Source organism: Lynx rufus, unplaced genomic scaffold (assembly GCF_022079265.1).
Source record: "Lynx rufus isolate CCGP_SWC_20201006 ecotype Redwood Valley unplaced genomic scaffold, mLynRuf1.p SCAF_62, whole genome shotgun sequence".
NCBI classification, from domain to species: domain Eukaryota; kingdom Metazoa; phylum Chordata; class Mammalia; order Carnivora; family Felidae; genus Lynx; species Lynx rufus.
The window spans coordinates 166,797-188,224 of NW_025814881.1; the positions used below are offsets into that span (position 1 = coordinate 166,797).

General features: G+C 38.2%; 1 protein-coding gene and 2 long non-coding RNA genes across 3 annotated transcripts in view; 2 read left to right on the top strand and 1 right to left on the bottom strand.

The window, feature by feature from the left end:
• The window catches only part of LOC124500926 (ankyrin repeat domain-containing protein 26-like), a 105,145-nt gene that overhangs the window by 826 nt on the left and 82,891 nt on the right, over window positions 1-21,428 (bottom strand). The window contains exons 18-22 of the mRNA XM_047064790.1: window positions 19,620-19,766; window positions 10,034-10,324; window positions 9,279-9,496; window positions 6,916-7,144; window positions 1,160-1,205 (exon numbers count right to left, since the gene is read on the bottom strand). Of these exons, the coding sequence (XP_046920746.1) occupies window positions 1,160-1,205; window positions 6,916-7,144; window positions 9,279-9,496; window positions 10,034-10,324; window positions 19,620-19,766 (931 nt within the window). The remainder of the gene's footprint in view (window positions 1-1,159; window positions 1,206-6,915; window positions 7,145-9,278; window positions 9,497-10,033; window positions 10,325-19,619; window positions 19,767-21,428) is intronic.
• On the top strand, window positions 3,454-5,283 carry LOC124500924 (uncharacterized). Its single transcript, XR_006959661.1, has 3 exons — window positions 3,454-3,734; window positions 4,406-4,870; window positions 5,069-5,283. It is a non-coding gene; the product is annotated as an uncharacterized LOC124500924 (long non-coding RNA).
• Window positions 11,140-17,885, top strand: LOC124500921 (uncharacterized). Its single transcript, XR_006959659.1, has 3 exons — window positions 11,140-11,178; window positions 12,011-12,111; window positions 17,662-17,885. It is a non-coding gene; the product is annotated as an uncharacterized LOC124500921 (long non-coding RNA).

Genomic DNA, 21,428 nt, shown 5'->3' on the forward strand with positions numbered 1-21,428 from the left:
TAAATATCAGAGTTTCTGTTTTTTTCATTACAAGGTGAAATTACAAGATGAGGACACAGTCCACCCTGAACAATCATAAACTATAAACTGAAAAATCAAACAGGCATTTCCAAACATTTCTGAACAGGACCTTCCTTGATATACAGATGTAAGTGACAGGTATAAAACACAACACTACTGGAACATACAGAAAGGACATCCCAGTTTTGCATCAATATTGTCTGCTTTTTGGTGAAGGTGATATGTAAGCTGACACCTGAAGGACAAGAAAATAGTATGCTCGGTAGAGTGAAGAAGCACATAGAAAGAGCTAGATGTGAGGAAGAACACTTGTGCAATTATGAGTAGTTTAGTTTGACAAGGTGCTAGAGCAAAGCAGGAGAGTAGGGCAAATAGTGAGACAAGGCTGAATAATCTGGCAAGAAGCAAACTGATTTGGATGTTTTCATTCCATGCTAAGGAATTTGAAGTTTTACCCAAGGGCAAAAGCAATGACAAAGTCAATGAGTGAAGATTGAAACCTGTTACCTGTCAAGTGACAGCTATATGACCTCTACTTACTTAACCAAGCATTACTAAGACGACTTTGGCTTTTTGGGTCTTCTATCACTAGCGGAAACAACAATTTGATAAAGCACACCTTTTCTGAGACTTGTGCAGGTTGACAGTTCCATAGGGATGGCACCAGTGAAGGAAGATTATCGCCAGAAATAATAACAGATATATAGACTTAGGGAGATTGAAAAAACTTCTTTAGCGTTTATTTATTTTTGAGAGAGAGACAAACCACGAGCAGGCAGGGGCACAGAGAGAGGGAGACCCAGAATCTGAAGCAGGCTCCAGGCTCCGAGCTTTCAGCACAGAGCCCTCTGTAGGGTCTGAACCCACCTGAGCTGAAATCAGTCGCCCAACCGACTGAGCTACCTGGGTGCCCCTAGACTTTTGGGAGATTTTAAAAGAGCTATGGAACATGAGGACTAAATGAGGAAGAAGTGTGTTCTTCATTATGCTCATGCTTTTACATTTTTTATTAGATATGTACAAAAAAAATGTGAATGCAGTATCCATTATCCAAACAATGGAAAGGGATGCCATTTACTATTTATAGTTTATTTCAGAAATCAATGATATCTAACTTCATACATTTTTGGAAACATACCTTCTTCTAGTGCTCTGGTTACTCCTTTGTCCAACTCCCGCTGCATCTGAGAGAAGTCAAATATTATTTAGAATGTGTAAGGTAAACAAAAGACATTGTAGGAATTATATATAGCTTACGACATGTGGTCTTGAAACAAAACTTGTAGAGATTAAACCAAAGTTAGGGATTGCTTACATAGAAAGACAATCACATGAATAAAATAAATTCCTACCTATTTTATGTTAGTTTTAGGTAATGGAGAACAGATACATACATAGACACACGTATATATGTGTGTATATGTGTGTGTGTGTGTATGTATACGTATATATAATATGTGTATATTATATATATATGTGTATATATATATATATATATGTATAATGCTATTTAAGTGAATCTGATAAAAAGCACAATTAATATTGATCTATTAAATGTGTATAATCTCTGAAAGGTGATGTTTGATCTTACTGGTACATAACAGTTTAAACAAGAATCATATTGTATACTGAATTATTACTTGGAAATGATTAGAAAACCTGCCATTTATGAAAGTTTAATCAGTTTTTTACCTGAATGAATTGTTCCTTAAAATGGGCTTTCCATTCTTTCACTTTTAGAAAAACAAAATTTGAAGGAATGCTTTTGCTACTAATTTTTCAGGACTGACTCTTAAATACATATAAAATGAAGAAAGTGGGACTGTCATACTGTCATGTGGAAAATTCTACTGGCAAAAAATTGAGTGATAATATTTTGCTATCTGTATTATGACTAAAACACTTATTTCTTTTCATATGCACACAAAGATTTCAGAAAATCTCTTTGAAGAAAGGAAAAATAGAGGGTTGCAACAGTTTTCAAACTTAGCTTCTGATTTATAACTTTCTCAATTAGAGATAAGGAAAACAATATACAATTTTCAATTGTAACTTTGTTTCCTTTCTCCAAATTAGGACCAAGTTTGGAAACACTTATTAAAGTTATGGTTATCTACTAACTTATGAAATGTGTACGAATATTTCCAACTACAGGTGACCCTTGAATAACACAGGGGTTGCGGTGCAGTCAAAAACCTGCATATAATTGTTTCATCCCCCCAAAACTTAATTACTAATCGCCTACTGTTGACCGGAAGCCTTACTGGTAACATAAACAGTCGATGCGTACATGTTTGTACAGTAGAATAAGCCAGGGCAAAAAAATGACATTGAGAAAAACAGAAGGAAGAGGAAATACACTTACAGTACTATAGAGTATCCAAAAATAATCCATGTGTAAGTAAAGTAGGCCCTCACAGTTCGAAACCATGTTGGTCAAGGGTCAACTGTATATTACAACTGTTCCTGTCTAGAATGTTCTTATTTAGATCTTTCTTATACAAGGTAGCCTCTCCCTGAATGCCCCAAACGGGCCCCAAAATAGCGTACTGAACATAATCAACACTGGTGATAAGGATTCCAATGTCTTTACAAATGTAGGTGTGAGGACAAATGTTTTGGCTGACATGTTTCCCAATATTTTCAGAGACTGTTTTCCCTAATACCTTTTTTTAATTGAAGTATAGTTGACAGACAATGTTACACTCATTTCAGTATACAAATTCAGATTGAACAATTGTAGACACTATGCTATGCTCACTACCGTACGTGTAGTTACCCTCTGTCACCATACAACATTAATACAATATTATTGACGATACTTCATATGCTGTATTCTTCATTCCTGTGACTTACCTATTTTATAACTGGAATTTGTACCTCTTCCTCCTCTTCACCTATTTTGTCCTTACTCTCTACCCACCTCCCCTCTACCAACCACCAATGTGTCCTCTGTAGTTATGATTCTGTTTGTTGACTTGTTTGGTTTTTTTATATTCCACATGTAAGTGAAATCAGATGGTATTTATTTGTCTTTCTCCGATTTATTTCACCTAGCATAATACCCTCTAGGTCTATCAATGTTGTCACAAATGGCAAGATCTCATTCTTTTTGATAGCTGAGGTATATTTCATTGTATACATATTACACATCTTCTTTATCCATTCATCTATCGATGGACGCTTAGGTTGCTTCCATATTTTGGTTATTGCAAACAATGTTTCAATAAATATAGGGGTGCACACAACTTTTCAAATTAGTGTTTTCATTTTCTTTGGGTAAATACGCAGTAGTGGAATTAATGAATATCTATTTTTAAGTTTTTGAGGAACCATAACACTTTTTTGACAATAGCATTATATTCAGGCCTTATAAAATGAATGGGACAGCATTACTATACCAGACTTATAAAATTAATAACGCAATACCAGATGATGGGGGAAGGCTTTATTCAAACAATTTTATATTACCATTAATAAATTCGATATAAAATATAAACCACGTTTTTTACATGACATGACTTAAGGAACTACCAAGGTAATGTTGCATCTTTTCCCCAAAAGCTCTGTTCCTAAATATTTACCTCTGTGACCTTTATGTTTATTTCTAGGTAAAAACTGTGTTTCGATGGTGAAAATAGCTTTCAAGTCCATGAATGAGGACACATGTGTACCTTTATGTACACCTTTCCATTTATCAGAAATATAAGAGGGTGAGAAAATTATACACAGAAAAACTATATATCAGCAAATTTTAATTCAAAGAACACTTTTAGAGAATTTTTAATTAGAAGGATTTTCTCAATACTGTTAGCATTCAAATATGGCCCACAGAAATCTAAGGTTCAGTTGGGGACACTGCAGGATTGAGGGACAAGGAAGTCACAGCCATAGCCTCCATCTCTCCTTTAGTTAGACAGCTCTACTTCTCTCTGTTTTACACAATACAGTTTAATGCAAAAAAATTACGTTCTATTCTTAGAAAAAAAATTATTTTGAAGGTATTAAAATCACTAATTTAGTCAAAATCCCGAATTTTGCGTAATAGACAAAAAGGGCTCAGAGAGAGTGTTCTTTGCCTGAGGTCATGAAACCAACTAGATGCAGACCAGGAATACACTTCTGGTCTTACCAAGCCTAGAGTTCTATGCCAGTTACTTCCTCATAGTCAGGAAAAATATGTGTATTTTAAGTATAACTCAGAGGAAATGAATACATAAAACTCTGTCATGTGGCTCAATAATGTTTAGGTATGAGGCACACAATAGTTGCTCTCTAACTAAATTACAAATTTTAAAGTCATGAATAAAAATAAAGGAACAGAAATTATGTTAACTCCTTTTAGTAGCAGTCAATTTTTAAGCACAACTTTTTTAAACGACAGGACAGAGAACTTGAGAGAGAAAATCTTCAGGTGAAGCAAGCAAGCTGAAACTGAGGAAATTCTTCCTGAAAGAATGATTTATTTCTTCCAAAGAAATTTGGTTTATCAAAATCAATCAACAAATGAGTGAACCCATGGTGTGGTTATTTATAGCAAAATTTAAAACCCAACAGATTTCTCTTTCCCATCTAGCATGCTTCTGTCTAACCTCTCATCATTAGTTGGTATGTACAAAAGACACAATTCACTTTATTTATAATTGAAATCCAGTCAGAAATAATAGGTGAACCTTCACTTCTCACATTTGGACTTCTCTCTCTCTCCCTCCCGACAGGAAGGGAGACTTACCTAACGGGTGAATTTGGGAGAAGGAGCTAAGCAGTGCTTATGTGTTTCTGAGTCTCCTCTTTGAAAAGATGTGCCTGCCCACAGTAACATGAATTTGGGTCTGCTCTCAGCTCTGTGGTAAGCACCCTGCCCCCCGGGGTGGGTGTCAAGCATTTGTTTCCTCAATTGACAACTGTGTGGGGAAGTGCCCAATTTGGGAGGAAGCCCCGTGTGGCTAACATAACCTAAATCATATCCTCCAATTTGTTAGTGTGTATTAGTAATAAAGCTACTAAGTTTCTCTCCGTCTCCCTGTCTCCTGTGTTCTGAATTTAGAAAGAGAAGAGCAGTGTTACTTGTCGCCTACCCAGTGTCACCTGTCACAGCTCCACCAAGAAAAATGACTAGACAACACTTACAGAAACATTCTCTTCTTCCTTGACTTCATAACTAATGTACATTGTTCAAAAGCAACGCCCACTCAAAAGAGAGAAAAAGTTGAAAGAAACCATTTTAGAAACAAACATAGAAAGTCAGACAAACTGAGGACACAGAGGAATACCTTCCAAATGAAAGAACATGACAAAACCTAAGGAAAAAGAAAACTAACAAAACTAAGAAAAAAAAACTAAGAAAAAAAAAACAGAGATAAGTGATGTACCTCATAAAGAGTTCAAGGTAAAGGTCATAAAGATGCTAAGTGAACTTGGGAGGAGAATGAATGGATCCAGTGATAACATCTACAAAGAGATAGAAAATATAAAAAAGAACCAATCAGAGCTGAAGGATACAATAACAAATGACAAATACACTGGGGGAATCAACAGCAGATAAGAAGATGCAGAAGAACAGATCAACAATTTGCAAGACAGGGTAGTAGAAATCATCCAAGCTGAAAAACAAAAAAGAAAAAAGAACTTTAAAAATGAGACTAGGTTAAGGGACCTGTGGGACAACATCCAGTGTAATAATACTTGCATTCAAGGGGTTCCAGAAAAAGAAAAGAGAAATGGGCAAAGAACTCATTTGAAGAAATAAAAGCTTCATTTTAAAAATTCAAATATTTGCTTGATTTAGCTATTTATAAAATGCTCTACAATCGCTCAGCAAGATATTTTATAAAAATTGAAACAGAGGTGCTATGAGTCAAAAAAAAAAGGAAAAAGAAAAAAGAGTGCCATAAGTAAGAGAGCAATTAAAGATGTATTCTCATGTAAGAAAATAGCAAAAATTTAACTTAAAAGAGAAATTAACCTTTTTAGTGTTACAAGTTGATTTAATTCATAAAAAAAGGACTTACCATGGGTTCTTTTTTTTTGTTTAAAGTAGCCTCCATGCTTAGTGTAGAGCCCAATGCAGGACTTGAACTCATGACCCTGAGATCAAAACCTGAGCTGAGATTAAGAGTTAGACGCTGAAATGACTGAGCCACCCAGGCACCCCCTTGGATTCTTTTAAATAGTAAACATTCATATGTCGTTAAGTGTTTGGAGGACGATCATTCACTGACATACAGTGGTGCAAAAACTGGATGATAGCAAAACCTTCAAATGTTTATGAACCACTGCCAACCGAAAATAAGTCCAAGCATCTAAGTGTACCTGTGGTCAACAGGCAATAACATTTACTTTCTAAAATCAAATTTAAATGAAAGGTTTTCAAGAAATTTAACATGGATCAGTTTAGTTATATTTATTGAATACAGTTAATACTAGGTGTCTCTTGTGGCGCACCTGGGTGGCTCAGTTGTTTTCAGTGTCCAAATCTTGATTTTGATTCAGGTCATGATCTCATGGTTTTGAGACTGAGCCCCACATTCGGCTCAGTGCTGAGCATGACACCTGCTTGGGATTCTCTTTCTCCCTCTCCTTTTGCCCCTCCCCTGCATGCACTCACTCATTCTCTCGCTAAAATAAAATAAAAATAAGTATCTCTTGGAAATGGGAGATCAAGGGACTAATATATATATATATATATATATATATATATATATATATATATGTGTGTGTGTGTGTAAAATTTATATATATATAAAATTTACCTCAGTTCTTTCTTAGCACATATAATTATGACTTTTACTTCGTATGTATTAGTTAGTTAAACAACTCAGAATTTCACCAAATTAAAAGCAACAATTATATCAGATATCTGAAACCCAGAGTAAAACAGATAATATAACTAACCTTCCACAAGGAAGTCTCCCAGTAGGCATATGACGGCCGTGGGTTTAAGGTAGGAATCACTAAGTTTCTTCCTGGAGTAAGGTTTCCATTGAGCACTGAATTATTTTCAAAATGTCCACAATAAGGTGTTTCCAGGCCTAGGCTCATAGTGAGAGTCCTGAGTGAAGTTTGATGCTGCTGTCTCTCCTCAAGAAGTTTTGTATTGCTCTCTGACAGTCTCTCATTAGTCCTGTGAAGATTAAAAAACACAAATACATTTTCTTTTTCCCTAAATCATTCCTAAATGACTTACATCTTTTTAAGTTTCCATAATAGTAAATAGCATTTGCCATTGAACAGTGTTTTAACACTGAACATGTGATAGAGCACACCTACTATCTAAAATTATACTTTTGTTTTGTTTTGTTTTGTTTTTTAATATATATGAAATTTATTGACAAATTGGTTTCCATACAACACCCAGTGCTCATCCCAAAAGGTGCCCTCCTCAATACCCATCACCCACCCTCCCCTCCCTCCCACCCCCCATCAACCCTCAGTTTGTTCTCAGTTTTTAACAGTCTCTTATGCTTTGGCTCTCTCCCACTCTAACCTCTTTTTTTTTTTTCCTTCCCCTCCCCCATGGGTTCCCGTTAAGTTTCTCAGGATCCACATAAGAGTGAAACCATATGGTATCTGTCTTTCTCTGTATGGCTTATTTCACTTAGCATTACACTCTCCAGTTCCATCCACGTTGCTACAAAAGGCCATATTTCATTTTTTCTCATTGCCACATAGTATTCCATTGTGTATATATACCACAATTTCTTTATCCATTCATCAGTTGATGGACATTTAGGCTCTTTCCATAATTTGGCTATTGTTGAGAGTGCTGCTATGAACATTGGGGTACAAGTGCCCCTATGCATCAGTACTCCTGTATCCCTTGGATAAATTCCTAGCAGTGCTATTGCTGGGTCATAGGGTAGGTCTGTTTTTAATTTTCTGAGGAACCTCCACACTGCTTTCCAGAGCGGCTGCACCAATTTGCATTCCCACCAACAGTGCAAGAGGGTTCCCGTTTCTCCACATCCTCTCCAGCATCTATAGTCTCCTGATTTGTTCATTTTGGCCACTCTGACTGGTGTGAGGTGATACCTGAGTGTGGTTTTGATTTGTATTTCCCTGATAAGGAGCGACGCTGAACATCTTTTCATGTGCCTATTGGCCATCTGGATGTCTTCTTTAGAGAAGTGTCTATTCATGTTTTCTGCCCATTTCTTCACTGGGTTAAAATTATACTTTTAAAATTGTTCTAAAGAAATACTTATGTTTCCAGGGGGATCCCTAACTAACCATTCAAATTAGGGAAGGGAGAGAAGTGGCTATCAGTGATGTACATGGCTTAACGAATAATACTTGCTGTCTTCTGGAATGGCTCTACTGACAACATCCTTCAGGATGCCAGTATATATACACACTTATATTTAGTAAACCTGTTTACAGATATAAAAATAAACCATCCCTCAAAGACATTTTCAAGCGTTTGCTTTCACCACTCTTGTACATTTCACTTACTATCTCAAAGAAACTGAGCATTTGACACCGAGGAATCACTGAGACCAACCATCTCTAGGGGAGATAGTAGATGGCAGACGTGTGATCAGAAAGAATTAAAACAGCTACAGAGGCAATTAGCTTATAACAGTTACCAAGGCACTGGAGGCAGAATCTGCCCTTTCTGTCTTCAGTCTTCCACATACCTCCCTCCCACCACGGTGCTCTTTTTAGCCACTTTGGGAACTCTACTCCCCTTCAGCCCTGTGTGAGTCTTTCTGTATTTCACATGTATGCCATTATGTAAAATAGAAAAACCATAAAGGATAGTTTGTCTCAAGGCCCACTCTAGTAATAATACCAAAGTTCACAATCAAGAGAATAAATGTACCAAGCTGCCAGGATGAGTAGTAGTAGTACTTGACCTTTTAGGTTAAAGATGTCATCTTCCAAAAATGAACTCATCGGCATTTCTATTTAGGGTACTTCTGACAAGCAATTTTATAATAATATGCTTCTAAATGAGAAAGCTTCAAACAATGCACTTGAAGACTAGCAGATCCGATCAATGGAAAATATACAGGGTGGGGGGTGCGGGGGTGGGTGGGAGAAGAGGTCCTGTAAAACCAAAAAGAAGAGGAGGGATGCAAACTGTCCTGGACTAACATTTCAAAGGTAAGTTCACTTAGAAACATCATTTTCCAAAATTACACGATGTAGTTGGCTTTCACTTCCTACTCATCTCATGATCTTGGCTCCACAGAAATTATGCTTTAGAGGCAAATGAATAAGCTAAATTTCTTGTCTATGATTCTGTTTTGGCTTACCTGTTCAGCTCATTTCTCAAGGACTTTCTAACTTTTAATTCTTCTAGGTAGAGTTGCCTGTAGCTTTCCAACTCTGTTTTAGTAGAATCTTCTTGAGACGTCTTCATTGTAGAGACCTGAGATTCCAGATCTTTAATTCTAAGTTCCATTTGACTTCTCGTTGAAGCATGAGCATTTTCTCTTAACTGGTCCAAGTTTTCTTGAGCTGCTGCTTGTGCCTAAAGCAAATTGACAGGATAGTTTTAAAATAGCTATAATCTGAATAATTAATTATACCTGTTTCCTTTAGTTCTGAGTCAATGATTCACAGAGCAATTTTAAAGGAAAAAAAAAAGCCCAAGTGTAAAATATTTATCATCAATGTCAACTGAATTAAATATGATTTATAAAATTAAAGTTCAATCATTCTTGTATTAGTATTCACGCAATCTGATAATTCAAATAATAGAATCAATGACAAAATTTTAAAAGTCAACAATAAACTTAAGAATAATCCAAGTAGAGTGCAATTTTTAAATCATAAGTTTTCTTTTCCTCTTCATACTGAGACTAGTTGTTTAAATCATCATTTTTTCTTATCCGCTCGATTTAGTAGGAACAATGATGAAAACTGAAATCTTTAAAGGGAGGAACAAATGCCTCCAGAAATCTACAAATTTCCATAAAGCAAGTAGAGGAAACCCGTACAATACATCTATCCAAAATGTAATTTGCAGTGAAATGAACGAAAGCACATTACAGATCAATCAATTAACCTGTAAAAACAGGTTGACTTCGTGTAATTTTTGTACTATGTCCAGTCGTGCTCTTTCTTCAATCTCCCGTTTATACTGTTCCACTTGACTGCGTTCTACCATATTCATTTCCATAAATTGTTTCAATTTTACTACTTCTCGTTGTAACTTCTTGTTATTGCTCTCTAGTTTTTCACGTTCTTCTTCGAAAGCTTTCATTGATAATAACTCTTGTTGAAGAATTTGATTTTTTGCATCCAGGTGTAGACATTTTGAAGATGTAGTTTCCAGTTCTGTTGTAAGGACATCAGCCTGCATGGATAAAACACTATAGTTTGGAAGTGGAGTGGAAAGAGTCTAACTCAAAACTACGATCAAAATTTGTTTTCAGATTTTAAGTAATCTCTAAGCCCAGTGTGAGGCTTGAACTCACAATCTCAAGATCAAGAGTAACTGAGCCAGCCAGGCACTCAAAATTTTAAATAAACTCATTTGCAATAAAATGTTACCTGTCTTAGAATGTGGAACCTTAAACAACTCAGAACATCAAGAGCAAACTTAAAGCCATCAGGTGTTACTGAAATAGATCTTTGCTATCATTGTCTTTACTACACAACATTTGCACTTGATTCTATACTTTTATTTTTCTATCATTCTTTCATATCTTTCTTTCATAAATAAGTCCCCTCTTAGGAGAAAGTCTCTTAGCCCTTCCCCCATCTTAACACTCCATCATTTTTAAAGAAGTTTTAGCAATATCATTTTGACTTATGTTTGCCCGCGTCCAAAAATACGTCCCAAGATAAGACTCTGAAAATAAGACTCTAATTCGTGAATCTATAGGTAATGATTCTAATGCCACGGCCTTTTTCTGAGCTGCAAATGTTTTAATGCTAATTTGAACTGCATTCCCAGGAGAAATGATTCTCCAGGTTAAGAAATCACATCTCCCAGTATAAAACTTTAATTGGATAATCCACATATTTTTGAGGCAAAATAAAAACTTATTTCAATACTGTTATCTTGTAATCCTTTGTTACTTTCTAGAAAATAAGAGATCATACTAAACAACAACAACAACAACCACAACAACAAAACTGGCTGGAGTTTCAGTGATGCTGAGTTGGAAAGGTCTTCCATCCGTTACATAGGATTGGTAAGACAAGGTGAGTGGATGTGGTCGTTTTATAAATTTGTTGATACTTCTGTGAACATCGCTCCCCTTAAATATATGCTAGCTTCAGTAACTGGTTTCTAGTGAACAGAATATGCAGAAGTGCTGTGATTTTTAAGGCCAGCTTGGAAAATGTGATACAGCTTCCATCTGACTTTCTTTGTCTAGGGAAGCTCACCCTTAGAACCCAGCCACCACGTTGTGAGGAATCCCAGGCTACCTAGTGAGTCTTCATGTAGATACTCCAGCTGAGACTAGCCAACGTCCTAGCCAAAGGCCAGCCTCAACAGCCAAACACGTGCACGAACAAGCCTTTAGATGATTCTAGTCTCCAGCTTCCAGTTATGCCAGCTGATGCCAAATGAAGAAGAAATGAGTTGCCCTACCCTGCTTTGCCTAAACTAAAGATTGGTGAACAAGATAAATGCTGTTTTGAACTACTAGGCTTTGAGGTGGCTTATTATGCAGCAGTAAATTACTACCACAGATACTGATACTAAAACCGGTGTGCTGCTATTGAAAAAAACCTAAAACTAAACTTCCTTTGAACCGGGAGGTAGGTGGAACCTGGAAAGATGTAGAAAAGCATAAGAATGAGACCCAAACAGGGCCTCCACAAGACTCTTAGTGGAAGCCTGATGGCCTGTGAAGAGGCTGACGGCAAGGGTTTCTAAGCAAGTGAAGAAAATGACACTGGAGGAAAGGGAAGTCATGTTACAAAATACCTGAAAGTAAAGCGGATAGGAAAGAGAAACTAAAGAAAGACTATGCAACTGAAAGGAACCAGGACTTACTGGGTTCAAGTATCTGTTTCTCATTTACAGCCTCTCTACATGTGGAACTGGCAAATAATGCCAACGTGAAGAAATGGTTTTTGGGTTACGAGAAAATCCAGGGTGCTACCAGGAAAACAGAAAGATTCAAGGTATGCCTCCAATTTCTTTAGGGATCTTAAGACTATAAGATTTTTTTTTTTTAAAGAAGGTTCCAGGGGCGCCTGGGTGGTGCAGTCGGTTAAGCGTCCGACTTCAGCCAGGTCACGATCTCGCGGTCCGTGAGTTTGAGCCCCGCGTCAGGCTCTGGGCTGATGGCTCAGAGCCTGGAGCCTGTTTCCGATTCTGTGTCTCCCTCTCTCTCTGCCCCTCCCCCGTTCATGCTCTGTCTCTCTCTGTCCCAAAAATAAATAAACGTTGAAAAAAAAATTAAAAAAAAAAAAAGAAGGTTCCACACCCAACATGGGGCTTAAACTCAGCACCCAGAGATCAAGTGTCACATGCTCTACCAACTGAGCCAGACAGGAGCCCCAAGAGTAGACGAATTTTAAAGGCATTGTCACATAAGAGCTTCACAGGAAACCTGAAGCGAAAAGCTGATCTCAAAAGGACTTGGGAGGGTCGCTTTGCTACAACACGGCATGAAATCCAGTACTATTTATAGAAAACTAAAAAAGGTAAGAAATTTATTGTAGCAAACATACTATTTGCTAGCTTGGACTACGAGAGACCAAATCGTGCAAAAGGAAAAGAGGCCTTTGGGTCTTAGAAGTCCCACAAGGAGGAAGCAGGATGAAAAAACAGCTGCAAATACAGGTCATTCCTTATGAAAAGGAAGGAACCAAGAAGTCAAAGAGTAAAGAAAGGGAAGAGACATGGAGAAAGTATTCCCGTGGTTAGGACTAAATCCTATCTTAAGAACTGACAGCATGCATCAGGCTATATTTCAAAACTCTTATGGACTAGGGTGCTTCCTATCTTCTTTTTCTGAATGGGAGAGTCTTCAGCAGTTGAGTAGAATGTTGCATTTGTGAGTGGTAAATAACTGTCTCTTTCGTTCTCAAGTCCTCATATTGAGAACACTTGCACTCAAGGGGTTATACTTTAGATACCATAACCCAGGCAGCTTATCCCCACTGCACCTGATTAAGATGGTAAGATCTTGGACTCAAGCCCTGAACCTGATGCCATGATAACTGAGACTTGCAGGAGGTATTGGAGGGGGAGGGGAGTGAATGTATTTTTCAGGTGGGAGGAATACAAACATTTGTGGCCAGTGGGTAAATTATACTGCTTTTTAAAGGTGTCCATAGGTTTCAAATATTAATTCCATAAAAAAAAGACCATGGAACAACCTTAGTGGCTTGCTCCTAATGAACAGAATATGTGAATATGATGCTGTGTGTATTCCAAGCCTAGGTGACAAAAGGCGATACAGATTCTGCCTTGCTCTGTATCTCAGGCTGCTTACTTGGAATCTAGCTCCCCATCTAGTGAGGAAGTCTAGGCCACAAAGAGGGTCTAGGTGTGTCACTTTAAGTGTTTCTGCTGCCTCCTGAACTGAAGTCCCAGGCAACAGCCAGCATCAACAACCAGATGTTAGTGAACAAGTCTTCAAATGGATCCAGCCCCAAACCTTTCAGTTGCCCCACCTGAAGCTGAGCGGGGCAGACACTAGCTGTCCTGGCCACGCTTTTCCTAACAGATTTGTGAACAAAAGAAATCTAACCTTTGGGGAGTTCGTTAAGAAAGAAACAAAAATGATAAATGGAACAGTGGATGAAAAAAAAAGAGATAAGACACATAAACTTGTATAGGAGAAGTTGGTCTCCATTAAAGTAGGATGTAATAAATGTTAAGATTAATTTATTAACAACCAACAGTGCTAATGAGAAGAAGCAGATAACTAGAAGCAAGATCTAAGAAGTTTTTCTCTCAGTTTTTCCCCATTTAGGATCATATTAGCTGTTCATTTTCCATATATGGCCTTTATTATGTCGAGGTATGGTTCCTCTAAGCCTACTTTGTTGAGGTGTGCTGCTCTTCAAAACATCCATCATGACCATATGATCTTGTCAATCGATGCAGAAAAGGCCTTTGACAAAATTCAGCACGGTTTCTTAATAAAAACCCTTGAGAAAGTCGGGAGAGAAGGAACATACTTAAAGATCATAAAAGCCATTTATGAAAAGCCCACAGCTAACATCATCCTCAACGGGGAAAAACTGAGAGCTTTTTCCCTGAGATCAGGAACACGACAGGGATGCCCACTCTCCCCGCTGTTGTTTGACATAGTGTTGGAAGTTCTAGCATCGGCAATCGGACAACAAAAGGAAATCAAAGGCATCAAAATTGGCAAAGATGAAGTCAAGCTTTCACTTTTTGCAGATGACATGATACTATACATGGAAAATCCGATAGACTCCAACAAAAGTCTGCTAGAACTGATACACGAATTTAGCAAAGTTGCAGGATACAAAATCAATGTACAGAAACCAGTTGCATTCTTATACACTAACAATGAAGCAACAGAAAGACAAATAAAGAAACTGATGCCATTCACAATTGTGCCAAGAGGCATAAAATACCTAGGGATAAATCTAACCAAAGATGTAAAAGATCTGTATGCTGAAAACTATATAACGCTTATGAAGGTAATTGAAGAAGATATAAAGAAATGGAAAGACATTCCTGCTCATGGATTGGAAGAGTAAATATTGACAAAATGTCAATACTACCCAAAGCTATCTACACATTCAATGCAATCCCAATCAAAATCGCACCAGCATTCTTCTCGAAACTAGAACAAGCAACCCTAAAATTCATATGGAATCACAAAAGGCCCCGAATAGCCAAAGTCATTTTGAAGAAGAAGACCAAAGCAGGAGGCATCACAATCCCAGACTTTAGCCTCTACTACAAAGCTGTCATCATCAAGACAGCATGGTATTGGCACAAAAACAGACACATAGACCAATGGAATAGAATAGAAACCCCAGAACTAGACCCACAAACGTATGGCCAACTCATCTTTGACAAAGCAGGAAAGAACATCCAATGGAAAAAAGACAGCCTCTTTAACAAATGGTGCTGGGAGAACTGGACAGCAACATGCAGAAGGTTGAAACTAGACCACTTTCTCACACCATTCACAAAAATAAACTCAAAATGGATAAAGGACCTGAATGTGAGACAGGAAACCATCCAAACCCTAGAGGAGAAAGCAGGAAAAGACCTCTCTGACCTCAGCCGTAGCAATCTCTTACTCGACACATCCCCAAAGGCAAGGGAATTAAAAGCAAAAATGAATTACTGGGACCTTATGAAGATAAAAAGCTTCTGCACAGCAAAGGAAACAACCAACAACATGAAAAGGCAACCAGCGGAATGGGAAAAGATATTTGCAAATGACATATCGGACAAAGGGCTAGTATCCAAAATCTATGAAGAGCTCACCAAACTCCACACCCGAAACACAAATAACCCAGTGAAGAAATGGGCAGAAAACATGAATAGACACTTCTCTCAAGAAGACATCCGGATGGCCAACAGGCACATGAAAAGGTGGTCAACGTCGCTCCTTATCAGGGAAATACAAATCAAAGCCACACTCAGATATCACCTCACGCCAGTCAGAGTGGCCAAAATGAACAAATCAGGAGACTATAGATGCTGGAGTGGATGTGGAGAAACGGGAAGCCTCTTGCACTGTTGGTGGGAATGCAAATTAGTGCAGCCACTCTGGAAAACAGTGTGGAGGTTCCTCAGAAAATTAAAAATAGACCTACCCTATGACCCAGCAATAGCACTGCTAGGAATTTACCCAAGGGATACAGGAGTACTGATGCATAGGGGCACTTGTACCCCAATGTTCATAGCAGCACTCTCAACAATAGCCAAATTATGGAAAGAGCCTAAATGTCCATCAACTGATGAATGGATAAAGAAATTGTGGTTTATATACACAATGGAATACTACGTGGCAATGAGAAAGAATGAAATATGGCCTTTTGTAGCAACGTGGATGGAACTGGAGAGTGTGATGCTAAGTGAAATAAGCCATACAGAGAAAGACAGATACCATATGGTTTCACTCTTATGTGGATCCTGAGAAACTTAACAGGAACCCATGAGGGAGGGGAAGGAAAAAAAAAAAAAAAAAAAAAAAGGATGTTAGAGTGGGAGAGAGCCAAAGCATAAGAGACTGTTAAAAACTGAGAACAAACTGAGGGTTGATGGGGGGTGGGAGGGAGGGGCGGGTGGGTGATGGGTATTGAGGAGGGCACCTTTTGGGATGAGCACTGGGTGTTGTATGGAAACCAATTTGTCAATAAACTTCATATAAAAAAAAAATAAAAAAAAATAAAAAAAATAAAAAAATAAAAAAAAAATAAGGAAAAAAAAAAACTGAACATGCTGTTTTCAGTGACAACAAGATATTTCATGGAAGAATTTGAGAAGCAATATCCTAGTAGGGGCCAGAATGCCTGGGTCTGAATTCCCAGTTCTGCTCGTTATGAGCTGTATGACCTTGAGCACACTACCTAAAACTTCCATGTCTCAGTCTCTGCATCTGTAAAATGAAGGTAATAATAGCACCTACTGGGACACCTGAGTGGCTCAGTCGGTTCAGTGTCTGGCTCTTGATGTCAGCTCAGGACATGATCTCAGGGTCATGTAATTGAGCCCCACATCGAGCTCTGCATGGACAGCAAGGAGCTTGCTTGGGATTCTCTCTCCCTCTCTCTCTCTCTCTCTGTCCCCTTTTCTCTCTCTCCCTACATGCCCTTCCCCACAATCTCTCTCTCTCTCTCTCTCTCTCAAAATAAAGGTCCTTAAAAAAGTTATCTCAAAATAAATAATAATAGTATCTACCCCACTGGGATGTTGGGAAGATTAAATTAGGAAATAAGAGATGAACAACTTAGAAGGGTACGTGGCACATAGTCAGCTCTAAGCGTCTGCATTTAGCATGATTACTGTTGCTGTATTTTGCGTTCCAATACAATGTGATAGTTTAGGCAGGTGGCCTGCCAATACAAGTGTTGCCCTATACAAATTATACTGAAGTTATTCTTCATTCCACCGCAAGTGGCAGCAAATGGGGAGCATGAGGCCCAGAATCTCTCCTCAGTACTTCACACAACTTTCGCCAATGCCACTAGCGAACAGTACTTTTTCCATTTATAATCCTTTTAACTTACTTCCTCTCTATACCACTCAGTGGACAATGCTCACAGACCAAGGTACAAAGAGCACCTCCTTGACTGAGTAGTAGATCCTTTACATGACCATCAGAGGCAAGGGAAAGCCACTGACATGGAAATAATCGAGTCTTGCTAAACTAAAGTTCCTCAATCATTTCACGTCCCTACTGTTTACGTTACGCTGCTTTAACATGTACTCTGATGAAGAGATTAAGGCTTTGTGGTAAAAGCATATCAGAAAAGCTGTCCCCAGATCTTTGCAGTTGGTAAAGTGTTATAAATCTGTAAATCCCAGTTCTGGCTGTGTAAGGAAGAAAGGCAAATTTAGAGAGCTTTTTCATAGTGAGAGGGAAAAAAAAAACCAAACATTTGATTGAACATTTCTCCTCTATTTGATTAAGTGCTTTCATTAATAGTTTTATTTATATAAGTGTGTGTGTGTGTGTGTGTGTGTATAGATATACACACATTTTTTTAACATTTATTTTTTGATAGAGAGCACGAGTCTGAGTGACGCAGAACGTGAGGGACAAAACGGATCCAACAGAGGCTCTGCTGACAGCAGAGAGTCCGATGCAGGGCTCAGTCTCAAGAACGTGGAGATCATGACCTGAGCCAAAGGCAGACTCTGATAAGACTGGAGACAGCCAGGCACCCCTCAATTTTGTATTTCATTTCTTAGCATACATTTAGAATAAAAGCTTTGTTATACCAATGTTTCCAAGAAGAATTTATTGATACGGCATAAAGCACTTAATTTTATCGGAAAAACTGTTAAGTTAAAATATTTTCAATTTATACAAGGATAAGTACCACACGTATCAAATATTATTATCCCTTAAATTTATACTTAGGAAGGCGAAATTACCTGTCATTAAAAAAATAAAAACAACGTCAAATAAAGAACTATATTGTTCTGCGCAGGCTAGATGACAAGTGTCAAGAGAGTTAAGGCTAATGGGAGTTACAACAGTCAGAGAAAGTTCATAGGAAAGGAGACTGTGAGACAAGTCTGAATAACATAGGTTTAGGCAAGAGGAACAGAAGCTAAAAAGACAGCATGAGTAACGGCGGGGAGATGGTGAAATCAACCCAATTAACTCAGAGGATAAAATCTGATGGCAGAGACATTAAAAACAGGTGTCCACACAAGAACTACATGAATGTTCATAAGCAGCAGTATTAACAGGCAAAAAGTGGACACAACCAAAAAGTGGTCCATCAACTGATGAATGAACAAGGGCCTTAGCCCACAATGGAGTACTGTTTGACAATAAAAAGAAATGAAGCACTGATATAAGCTGTAACCAACACAGATGAACCCGGAAAACATTAAGTGAAGCTAGCTAGTCCCAAGGGACCACACGTTGTGTGACTCCATTTATATGAAATATTCGCAAGAGGCAACTCCAGTGAGAGGCCAAGTAGTAGACTGGTGGTTGCCTGAGGCTGGGGGCAACGGGTAAGGGTTCCCTTTCAGGGTCAGGAAAGCATTCTACTTGATGGCAGTGATGGTTGCACGAGCGTACACAGAGACAGTGAACTGTGCGTGTCAAATGGGTGACTTTTATGGGATGTGTATTGTACCTCAAAAAGGCTTTAAAAAAAAAAAACCCAATGGCAGGACACAGATAATGTTCTCAATTCTCGCTTTTGGGCGTACATACTATACATGATCTGAATATTTCAGATCATGTGCTTTGACAACATGTCTAAAAGGCAAAGAAAATGAAGGAAATGCCTAAGTTCAAGTGGTTTGTTAAGTGATCTTTCTGTACAAGTCATCCTGAAATCAATACAGATTCTTCCCAAAAGTGAAGATGAGAACTAAGACAATTCTCTGAAACATCCCATTAAACATTATCTTCTGATTTTATCCAGCTTGCCTCATCATGGTAATAGAGATATCATTAAAAAACATTGTTTAGCAGGGGACAAAAGTCTCTTGGGGCACCTGGGTGGCTACGTCAGTTAAGCGTCCAATTCTTGCTTTCAGCTCAGGTCATGATCTCACGGTTCATGAGACTGAGCCCACGTTGGCTCTACACTGACAGCATGGAGGCTGCTTGCGATTCTCCCTCTCTCCTCTCTCTGCCCCTCCCCTGTTAACATGCACGCACACACTCTCTCTTGCTCTTTCTCTCTCAAAATAAATAAATCAACTGTAAAATAAGTTTTACATTAAGAAAGAAAAAAGTTTCTCAATTTCTGTGAGGAAGGAGACAAAAGCCTCAACTTTCCTAACTATTACAAGAAAAAAACGTATAACGCAAATAGTAAAATGAAAGTCAGAGTTTACGAAATAAATGTATTGTAAAGATACTAAAATCATAATCAATTAATTATAATGAGAATACAAAAGAAAGCGGTCCATGGAAGTTCGTATCCTAAAACACCTTATATTATTTAACCAGCTATAAGTTAACTGTTGACAGGTTACATTTACTACATACTTGACTTCTGATTCGACCTAATTTCTTCTTGAGATCCCGTCTCTCATCTTCCAGACGAAGATGTGATATAACCTCCGGGGAAGCGTGTGACATAGACTGTTTCTTCAGAGTATCAGCCAGTTTTTGTTGAAGTTCTCTCACAACTACCTAATAAGACATTTCTGTTACTGATTTTCTAAATCATCTTATTATTAAATTATGTTAATAATAGACAACTCTACCATGCGTACTTTGAGAAATATCACCACATACATCAATTCACCTTCTTTTATTTTTTTTTTAATTTTTTTACCGTTTATTTATTCTTGAGACAGAGAGAGACAGTGCATGAACAGGGGAGGGGCAGAGAGAGTGGAAGACACCGAATCTGAAACAGGCTCCAGGCTCTGAGCCGTCAGCACAGAGCCCGACACGGGGCTCGAAATCACGGACCGGACCGTGAAATCATGGCCTGAGCCGAAGTCGGACGCCTAGCGACCAAGCCACCCAGGCGCCCCAATTCACCTTCTTTTAGCAACACATACACATTCCTGTTCACTGAATTCAGTTAAAGAACAAAAGGTGTTATCTCCCTGCCTAGTCAGGATGATGTCACTTAGATAATGAATTCAGCCTCACTATCCATTCTCCACTGGTGAATTTGCAAAGCTTCAAAACCTACAGAAGTCTCAAAAAGAAATGGGGACATAGTGGGCACAGCAGTCGTAAATTCTATATTATGAAAGGGTTTCTCTCTTTTTTTATTGCAGGCTTAAGCTACCGTCAGAATTCCTCACATATCCAATCCTCTGCTCTTATCCTTCTAATAGACTCCTATCTCGGGAGTAAAGTAAAGTCATTCCAATGGCCCCTGCTTCCACCCCCCTCCCCTGACCTCAGCTCCTACAGCTCTCTCCCCTACTCACTCCATTCCTGCTAAACAAGAATCCTGCAACCCCTCCTTGGTCTGAAAATGGAGATCCAATGCCAAATTAATAAATCACAGAGAGATACAATTCTCTTTGTACTGGACAAACTTATGCCCACATGACAGTAACTGAGCTTCGAAATGAGCAAATTATTTGTAAAAATATTTAAAATAAGTTATAAACAGCAGTGGGAAGATTACTCAAACATGGCTTTCCTGACACTCACCACAGTTGTCCCAAATTATGATGTAGTGTAAAGTAGATGCCTTTAAAGAATTAAGAGGTTGTAGGAACACATGATTTGAGACTGAAAATTGAAATTTATGTGAATAAAAATAAAATCATACCAACTTAAAATGTATAAAAAGCTACCAAAGGAAAAGTACTACCAGAAAGAGCACCTACACTTCATTTCATCTGGGAAATCTGAAGTGACTGTCCAGTTAACTCAATTAATTGGATCTAAGTTTCAAAATACTCATTTTACCTTTGAGCATTTTCATTTACCAGCTCACCACAGTAATAAAATGCGGTGGCAAAGATTACAATTATTATTGTAGGGGGGGCCTGGGTGGCTTTCTCGGTTAAGCAAGCAACACTTGATTTCGGCTCAGGTCATGAATCTCACAGCTCCTGACTTTGAGAGTCCTGTGTCGGGCTCCATGCTGGCAGTGCAGAGCCTCCTTGGCATTCTCTCTCTCTGCCCCTCCCCAGCTCATGTTCTCTCTCCGACTCTCTCTCAAAACAAACTTAAAAAAATATTATTATAGCAGTATAAGACTATCATCTAGTAACAGTTTATAACTTAACCTCTTAAAGTTTCATAGGTGACATAGTATCTGTACTCAAATCAAAACACCTCTCAGGTCTAATTTTTATTTGCTGCATACGAGTTATGCTT